Source organism: Apis dorsata, unplaced genomic scaffold, assembly GCF_000469605.1.
Source record: "Apis dorsata unplaced genomic scaffold, Apis dorsata 1.3 scaffold_642, whole genome shotgun sequence".
Classification (NCBI taxonomy): Eukaryota; Metazoa; Arthropoda; class Insecta; order Hymenoptera; family Apidae; genus Apis; species Apis dorsata.
In genome coordinates this window covers 51,796-60,664 of record NW_006263833.1, presented here as the reverse complement: position 1 = coordinate 60,664, position 8,869 = coordinate 51,796, and the positions used below count along the sequence as shown (strand labels likewise).

The 8,869-nt window shown below is 27.4% G+C and overlaps 3 protein-coding genes across 4 annotated transcripts in view; 2 read left to right on the top strand and 1 right to left on the bottom strand.

Moving 5' to 3' along the window:
- Positions 1-640: 640 nt before the first annotated feature.
- On the top strand, positions 641-2,676 carry LOC102671959 (queuine tRNA-ribosyltransferase accessory subunit 2). Of its 2 annotated transcripts, none has more exons than XM_006621859.2 (6): positions 641-798; positions 860-1,009; positions 1,098-1,562; positions 1,627-1,829; positions 1,889-2,014; positions 2,106-2,676. In XM_006621859.2, the coding sequence occupies exons 1-6, from the start codon at positions 682-684 to the stop codon at positions 2,236-2,238; spliced, it is 1,194 nt and encodes a 397-aa protein (XP_006621922.1). In that variant the 5' UTR covers positions 641-681; the 3' UTR covers positions 2,239-2,676. The 2 variants fall into 2 exon arrangements, with proteins under 2 accessions (XP_006621922.1, XP_031369293.1); XM_031513433.1 differs by having other exon boundaries at positions 1,886-2,014.
- Positions 2,323-4,190, bottom strand: LOC102671821 (ZZ-type zinc finger-containing protein 3). Its single transcript, XM_006621858.1, has 5 exons — positions 3,481-4,190; positions 3,233-3,389; positions 2,935-3,176; positions 2,733-2,858; positions 2,323-2,657 (listed from the first exon to the last, which is right to left on the bottom strand). Exons 1-5 carry the CDS (start codon positions 3,868-3,870, stop codon positions 2,406-2,408), a joined length of 1,167 nt encoding a protein of 388 aa, XP_006621921.1. The 5' UTR covers positions 3,871-4,190; the 3' UTR covers positions 2,323-2,405.
- Positions 4,191-4,932: 742 nt separating this feature from the next.
- The window catches only part of LOC102671456 (b(0,+)-type amino acid transporter 1-like), a 4,680-nt gene continuing 743 nt past the window's right edge, over positions 4,933-8,869 (top strand). The window contains exons 1-2 of the mRNA XM_006621855.2: positions 4,933-5,451; positions 7,558-8,856. Coding sequence (XP_006621918.1) covers positions 5,355-5,451; positions 7,558-8,856 — 1,396 coding nt within the window. The 5' untranslated portion in view covers positions 4,933-5,354. The remainder of the gene's footprint in view (positions 5,452-7,557; positions 8,857-8,869) is intronic.

The window sequence follows — 8,869 nt, the reverse complement described above, 5'->3', positions numbered from 1 at the left end:
AAATATTGTTACATTAATACAATTTATTAAATATAATTAAATTGTGATTTTGTGTCACATCAAAATTTTACAAAAAAAAAAGTTTTACATATAATTTATTTTACATATAATTTAAAAATATAATAATAATAAAGTATTAAAATTAATTTAAGTTAAAATTAACTAAAATTAGAAAATCAAAATGTAAAAAATTATTAAATCTAAAATAATTAATATAAAAAAAAAGAAATTTATGTTTTTAACTATCGTAAATTAGATAGATTTATTTATTATTATAATTATAATAATTAAATAAAAAAAAATCTATTTTTTAAAAAGATATTTCAAAAGACACAAAATTCCATAGGACATTATATCTATTTTGTACCTGGTCTATGATGCTATCATAGTTCTTATTGACTTATTATTATTTATTATTTACTTATGTAAAATTTAAATATGTATATAAGTATATACTTATTTTGCTGTTCTGAATCATCTATAATAAAGTGATAATTAGATTATGTGAAATGTTATGTCTATTTTTGTACATAAAAGAAAATTTATGAATGACACGTGGATTTATTAAGGTTATATATGTATATATGTATATATATATATGGTATATAACAACATATTTCATGAAACTTAATTCATATATTTATTAAACATTATGAATTATAAATATTAATAAAAATCAATATGAAATTTTATACCAATTCAGTAAAATCTTGTACTGCTCGTATTGGGAAGTTAACAGAATTTAATAGAATTCCCAATAGTAATTTTGAAACTCCTCTTGTTCTTGTTTATACAAAGGTAAAGTTATGATTCGATAAATAACGAAATAAAAATATTTTATTTAAAATTTTATTATTAGGGAGGCAGTGTACCACATTTAACTAAAGATGTTTTCAAAATGGTTACTTCAGATCTACAAATGTTATCCGTTTCCCTTACTTCTACATATTCAATGTTAGAATCAGTAAAGGATAGTAATATTAATTTTGCAAATTTTGTGGGAATGAAGGTATATTATGTCATAAATTTTCAATAATATTCCATTTATATTTCATTCATATTCATAAAATTTAAATAATAAATATTTTGTTTTTTAGGAATATATCAATATTCTTACTTTGCATGATCCAGCTTATGCTACACCTTCAGGTTTTCAAGAAATGGATTTCACTCCTATATGGACTAGAAAAGGAAAATATAAATTAACTCCCAAGGAATATATGGATGTAATCGAAGCATTTAAACCAGATGTGTATGTTGCCTTGTATGATGGAGATACCAAAATTAATAGTAGTAGAAAAAGATTATCAAATGCTATACGACGTACAACAACATTCTTTGAAAAATGTTTTTCTATACATTCTTCATCTGAAACATTAAAATCTTCAGAAATATTAGGTGTAATTGAAGGTGGTTATGATAAAGAAGCTAGAGCATGGTCAATAGAGTTTTTAAAAGATAAACCTTTAATAGGATATGTGATTGATGGATTGCATAATAATGGATCAGATGTAAAGGATATATCAACAGAACAAATTAAAGAAATAGTGGAATATACAGTTGTGAGTAATAATATCGCTTTTCTGTATATCTGCATTTTTTTTTTATTAAATGTATTAATTACAGAATCTTCTACCTGCTGAAAAACTTAAAGTATCAATGGGATGCTGGAATCCTCTTACAGTATTAGATCTTGTTGAATTAGGTATTGATGTATTTGATACATCATATCCTTATATAATTACTGAAAATTTAGAAGCTTTAACTTTCTTATGTGATCATCATGATTGTAATAATATAGGACATGTAATATCATTTACAGAAGAAAGGTAATATCAAACAGAAATTATAAAAATCTTTTGTTTTAATAAGAAATATTTTATAACAGATATGTAGAAGATTTTTCTCCTATTTGCCATTTCTGTGAATGTCTTACCTGTAAAAATCATACTAAGGCATATCTACATCATTTGTGTAATACCAAAGAAATGCTTAGCACAGTTCTTTTAATGATGTAAGTTCTAATCATATAGTAATATGATTTGTAAATAATAATTAATATTCTATAACGAGTATATATATATTGATTTATGATGAATTTTCAGACATAATCTACATCAATATTTCGAATTTTTCAAGATTATTCGAGAAAATATAAAAAATGGTACTCTTGACGATTACAAAAAGAAAATTAATTTAAAATTTAAACAAAACGATGTCGTTCAGACAGATCAATAAGATACAAAGTCTACATGTTTTTAATACAATTTTAAAAAAATATTAATATTTAATAATACTTTTTTAAAATAATAATAAATAATGATAGTTAATAATTATTTTTATATTTCTTTTTACAAATATATGATAAAATTTAATTAAATACAAATTTTATAAAATATTAATAATTATTCTGGTAAAAAATTAGGATCTAAGTAATTGTAAGAGGAATTACTGAAACTTTGTGGGAAATAATCCAAATCATAACTTCTAGTATATTGAGGTGGCTTAATAGGAAGTAATCTATGTAATGTATCATGTAATGGTTTTTCAGCTTCTAATTGTGCTACTGCACAATCACCACATAAATCAATTCCATCTTGACATTCTGTACAATGCCATCTTGTACCTGTCAAAGGATCTTCCCCACAAACTAAACACTATAAAAAAAAAAAAAAAGAAATTAATTTTTTTTTAATTTCTTCGTATGTTTTAAAAATATTTTATATGCATACTTTATATCCAACATGTTTGTATACAAAAGATGAATTTTGTTCTTTCTCAGCTTTTACTTGTTTCAATAATTCTATATGTCTTAATTCCGGATTATCATCAATAATACTATTTCCAGCATCATCTTCCTATAAGTATGAAGAATAAAAAAAACAATGCAAATTTTAAATTTTCATCAAATTATAAAATTGTTGCAACACATACAGATTCTTCTGTAATTGCCTGTTCTTTGCTTTCATCAGGCATTGTAAAAGACATATCTTGATGAGGAAAAAATGTAGAACGTCTGAACAGTGAATAGTTATTACGTTGATGTCTATGACCCATTCCTTTTTTAACATCCAATTTCATTTTGGGACCTCGACCAGGTATAGGTAATCCAGCTCTTAAAAGTTTAATGAAATATTTCTGGACTCTACTAGATACTTGTTTTGGAGTTCTATTACCTATTAAAAATTAAAATTAATCTATATATTAAACAAGAAAGATATTAAAAATGTACCTAAAGCATTAGCTATTTTGGTCCATCTTCTCATTTCTACATCTTCTGGTGGATATTCTATTAAAAGTTCCTCTAATCTTCTCTGTTCTTCTACTGTCCATAACTGATTAAAAGTCTCCGGTTTACTCTCATCAAAAGCACGTCCTCTCACTAAAATCTAATTATACATATTTATGTTAAATGTATAAATTTTATATATACATGTAAAATAAAATATTTATATCAAATATATATAAAGTGTAACATACTTTTCCATTCTCTTGTTCTGACTTTGTTTGTACATGAGGTAGAATATGTCCATGTCTTGTTTGAGGTCTCATACGCATATCAGGTGCAGCTATATTATATTGAGTCCAATCAATATAAGGAATTTCCGCAATTTTTTGTGATCCTGGTAATTCTGGCAGTTCACCATTTTGTATCTGTGCTACGAAAGATATTGGATCCTTCAATGCTTTGGAACGAATTGATAAAAGTTTATCCAAATCTTCTAAAGCTTGAACACGTTGAGCTTCAAGAATTACAATTGTTTTTAAAAGACTAGTATAATCTTTATTTCCTTTTAATGCTAAATGATCAGATTCGAAATAAAATTCATTTGGTTCTTCATCTTGACATTTTTTTTGTTCATCTTCCATTGCTAATTAATATTTATTATGTCCGATAGGTTATACATATATTCACTGTAACACGTTAACCTTAATTATCCGTCAAAATAATCCACACTAAAAAGAACATCAAATAAAATCGTTATTTATTCTAATATTATTTATTCTAATTATTACTCTATTTTCAATGATATGTGAATTTAATTTAAAATATGAATGATTAAACGCAAAAATTGCGAAAATATTTTCACGATGCGACTTTAAAACGCACATTCTTCATTCTGGACTCTAGACTCAACACGTCTTGCAAACATTATATTTATATATTATAATATTATATTATAAATTCAAACATTAAATATGTTATAGAAGAAATTGATGTTTTATATATATATATTTTTTAAATTTTGATTTATAATTATTATTAAAATAAATTATATTATTTTAGTATATTTGCATTTTAATTATATAAAAAAAAAATTCAAAAAAATATATAAACGATATATTTTACGAAATCATTTAATATATAATATATATAAATGAAAATATTGTAGCTTTAAAATATAAATCATAAAAAATTCACAATATTACAAAAATTTTTCTTTTTTTATAATATTTCTTCATTTCAAATAAATAATATGCTTTCATAGTTTGCGCAATCATTATTCATTACTCTTTTCAAAAATTTGCTTTATCTTTAGTCCAAATGTACTTTCGATAAAACGAGGAATAATACAAAGGATAATACAAAATAATCAACTTATATTAGTCATCGGTGAAAGAGCATAAATATAAAGAAAGCCAAAGAAGAACATAAATCGACAATATATTTCTTTCTATAATATTGCCATTATTTTATTAAAAATCGAATTCGAAAATATAAATTATCTTATCAAACATATTTCTTTGTAAAAAAACTTCATAACACTTCAAAATTTAAATGATTTCAAGGTGACGCATATTCAATTCTTATTTCAATACGAGATCGGTTAATTTTACGCTTTTTATAAGTTTATTAGTTATAAGATAACTATTAATTGATCGTAAAAATACATCTCGTACTTAACTAGAAACTACGATTTCTATTTCTGCGTTTTCGCCTTTATTCGTCTGTATTCGCAAAATTTTTCAAACTCTCCTAAGCCGCCCGGCTGATTGTCAAAGATATCGGTAACGATCAGGGTATGAAGTACTCTCTTATCAGGGGGACCATCGTGCGCCTGCAAAAATAAGCGACTAGCTGACCCGTTAACACTTCAGTCTCGTTCTGGACATCTTCCGATAACGTCATACTGTCTTCGATCCGGCTCTAAGACACGAGGAAGCCGATTCGTGTCTTCATTACACGGATTGTATGTAGAGCCTGATCGAAGGCGGTCTTAAAGTTGTGCGTCGTGCGCCTCGCGCGATGTACGTTTGAATTCAAAAATAAAAAAAAGTTCGTGGTACTGGTGAATTGGATAATAACGTGGTAATCGTTACTTGTCAAGAGTTCTAATCAAATATTGTGCAAAATGGAACAAGCCGAGAAAAAAGGAAATGAAAAAATTGCGCTAAAACGGGAGTTAGGCCTGTTCAGTGCAGTGGGCATGATCGTGGCTGTTATGATCGGTATGAAAACAATATTTGAAAAACAGGTGTTAAATTAATTTTACACGATGTAACAATTCGAGATTTCGTCTTAGTTAAGTCCAATTGAAAAATATTAAATAACAAGTGTTTTCTTCCGGCATAACGTTAGAGTACGTTATACAGGGTCAGCAAGCATGAATTATTGATTTTACATCTTTTACTTTTTTATTTTTTTCATTATTTATTTATTTATTTATTTACTTACTTATTTTTTTGCAAATATCATTTTAATCAATTTTATTCAACTTGTTAATGAACTCAGCAGATAATTGCCGAAGGCCAGAAATACGTAATGCATTATCAGCATCACATATGTTCCACTTTATTATGCTTACATAATGAAATTGTAATCCTTAAACATAACATGTTCGAACAATGAACTTATACTTAAATAGGATTTCATTGATAATTATCAACCTATTCTCTCGTGAAAATATATTTATATAATGATAAAAGACGTTTAACAATACTTCGCAATATTTAAAAATAAAATGTGTGAAAAGGTTTTAATCATGCTATTATATTTTATCAATATTTGACCTAAAAGTTATGTAAATATAAAATGTATTCGATACACAAATGGTTTATGCACAATTATTTAGTTCAATGCATATGTTATTGCGAGTGAAAGTATCCCTGCATTTGCGCAGATAATAGCAAGTCAATATCGGTACTGTTACATTCATTTGAGAGTTCATTTGAGAAACGATAACCAGAGCTACTGTTTAATTTTAGTAAATCGTATATTGTAAAACGTGCAATATTCTCTTGATTGGTTTTAACGATATTCTGATCTTTTCTGTCAATACTTGATATACGATTGATATAATATCATAAAAAATATGCTTTGTAGATAATGTTTCTTTATAAATCATATTTACACTTGGTTTAGACAATATTATCTAATAATAAATGATAATTGATCGTATTAAAATAAAAAAGAAAAGTCCAATAGAAATCTTTCTTAGTATCATATTTAGATTTAACAACACTTAAATGTAATTGCATTATTACATAGGCTTGAATAAACTTCGACTTTATACTTACGCAGATTATGTTCTTCAATAGAGATTCAAGACATCGTATTTTTTTTTATATTACCCTTTCAGTGATTGTATTCATTAGGGAGATTAAATCTCATTCGACAATTGTACATTTTCATTGTACAATTATACATTCAGCTATAATCATATACAATAATATACATTTCATTTAACTGGAAATTATTAAAATAAATATTAGATAGAAAAAAATATTTTGAGCAAAAGTCATGCTAATTATAAAACTTTTATCATCGAGAATGTTTTTCGAGAAAGTGCACAAGTGATCGGATGAGATTTCTCAAATAGTTCTCTAGATTATTCTGTTAGAATCGAATTAATGAAAATTGGTGGCAAATGTAAATAATATGCGCAATTGTTTTTAGAAATTAATTATTAATCTATAGAATTCTGTGCATAATAAAAAATAAAACGTGATGTAACATTTCGGTAATTATGCAGAAAACTTTGACACGATTATAAATTAAAGGGTTAATCAAGGTTAATTGCTGACCCACGCGCTCAAGTATTACGAGATATTTTCTTTAAGTATATCTAGTCAATTTAATCAAACTTTGCAGTCTAATTGCGAATAGCTTGCTTATTATTTATCTGTATATGTAGACTTACAAGATGATTTTTGCCATTAAGATCAAATAATATACGTCAAATAATATTTTTAGTTGTTTATTAAAAAGCTTAACACAGAATTTTTTACGTACGTGATCATTTTGTAACATAACATAAATTGAGTTTTGTTTTAATAATAAAGAAAAAAAATAATCACATTTCGAAAAACTGAAATATGAAATAAATAATGATATAAAAAGTAAAAACGATCACAATAACGGTATTTAAAGTTTTAATATATTTGCAATATCGCGATAATAAAAAAAATATTTTTTGAAGATATTACTAATTGCTTATATTTTTTTTAATAAATTGATAAAAGTTACGATGATAAGAGTTCATATTTTTTTTATATATTTTGTTTTTACAAATAAAACTCACGATCATTTTAATCAATTAATCATTTTTTCTTTAGGTTCCGGAATATTTGTATCCCCCACTAGCGCTCTCGAAAGATCAGGATCTGTCGGCCTTTGTCTGATCGTCTGGATTTCTTGTGGCTTATTATCTCTACTGGGAGCACTTGCGTTCGCCGAATTAAGTACAGTCGTTCCACGATCCGGAGCTGAATATGCTTATTTCATCGAAGCTTTTTCACCCCTGCATCACTATGCCGGCCAAATACCAGCATTTATATGTTCGTGGGTTTACGTAATGGTATTACGACCAACAGAAGTGGCGGTAATCATGTTGACATTCGCCGAGTACAGTGTACAACCGTTTTCTGGATATTTAGAAAATCTTTCTGAAGAATGGATGTTCAGATTAAAAAAACTTATAGCTATCCTAGCACTTGGCCTAATCACGTACATTAATTTAACCAGCGTAAAATTATACGTGAAAGTTCAAAATATATTTACCGTATGCAAAATAGTTGCGTGTATTTTCGTGATTTGCGGTGGAATATGGTGGTTATACACTGGTCATACGGAGTTATTGGAGAAACCGTTTCATGGTACTACAACTTCAGCAGGCAACGTGGCGCTAGCGTTCTATAGTGGATTATGGGCTTACGATGGATGGACTTCCGCTGCAATCGTCACGGAAGAGATTCAGAAACCGGAAATTAATATTCTCAGAAGTATTTTAATCGGTGTACCTTTGATCACTATTTTATACGTTTCGATGAATTTGATGTACATGGCTGCTCTAACGATACCTGAAATGGTAAGAGCGCCAGCTGTGGCAGTTCTCTGGGCGAAAAAAGTTTTACCCTCCTGGTTAGGCTTTGTGATACCTTTGGGTGTTGCAATATCTACTTTTGGATGTAGTCTTAGTATTCAATTCGGAGTATCCAGACTCTGCTATGTAGCCGGTCGTGAAGGCCACGTACCCAGAGTTTTCAGTTTCGTACATATCGAAAAAATGACTCCCGCTGCGGCAGTAGCGTTTCAAGGATTACTTACGCTACTTTATCTGCTCACGGGAGATATTATCGCACTTATCGAATTTGCAAGCTTTTTAACATGGGTATTTTATGGATTTGCCATGTTATCATTAATAATCATGCGGCGAACGAAACCAAATGCATCGAGACCATACGCGGTACCGATTGTAGTACCTTGGCTAATATTAGGAGTTTCTATTTTCTTGGCTGTAACACCAATCGTGCACGAACCAACACCGAAATACTTGTTTGCATTGTTATTTGTTCTTCTTGGCATTGTCGTTTATCATACGTACGTGTATAAAAAAATTAAAAGTAGTTTGGCAAGTAAGTATAAAAA

Coding starts and splice junctions, on each gene's coding strand:
- LOC102671959 (XM_031513433.1), top strand. CDS start 682: ATGAAATTTTATACCAATTCAGTAAAATCTTGTACTGCTCGTATTGGG. Junction 1,830..1,885: donor ATATCATTTACAGAAGAAAG/GTAATATCAAAC, acceptor AATATTTTATAA/CAGATATGTAGAAGATTTTT. Junction 2,015..2,105: donor AGCACAGTTCTTTTAATGAT/GTAAGTTCTAAT, acceptor ATGAATTTTCAG/ACATAATCTACATCAATATT.
- LOC102671821 (XM_006621858.1), bottom strand. CDS start 3,870: ATGGAAGATGAACAAAAAAAATGTCAAGATGAAGAACCAAATGAATTT. Junction 2,859..2,934: donor AGGCAATTACAGAAGAATCT/GTATGTGTTGCA, acceptor TCATACTTATAG/GAAGATGATGCTGGAAATAG. Junction 2,658..2,732: donor ACAAACATGTTGGATATAAA/GTATGCATATAA, acceptor TTTTTTTTATAG/TGTTTAGTTTGTGGGGAAGA.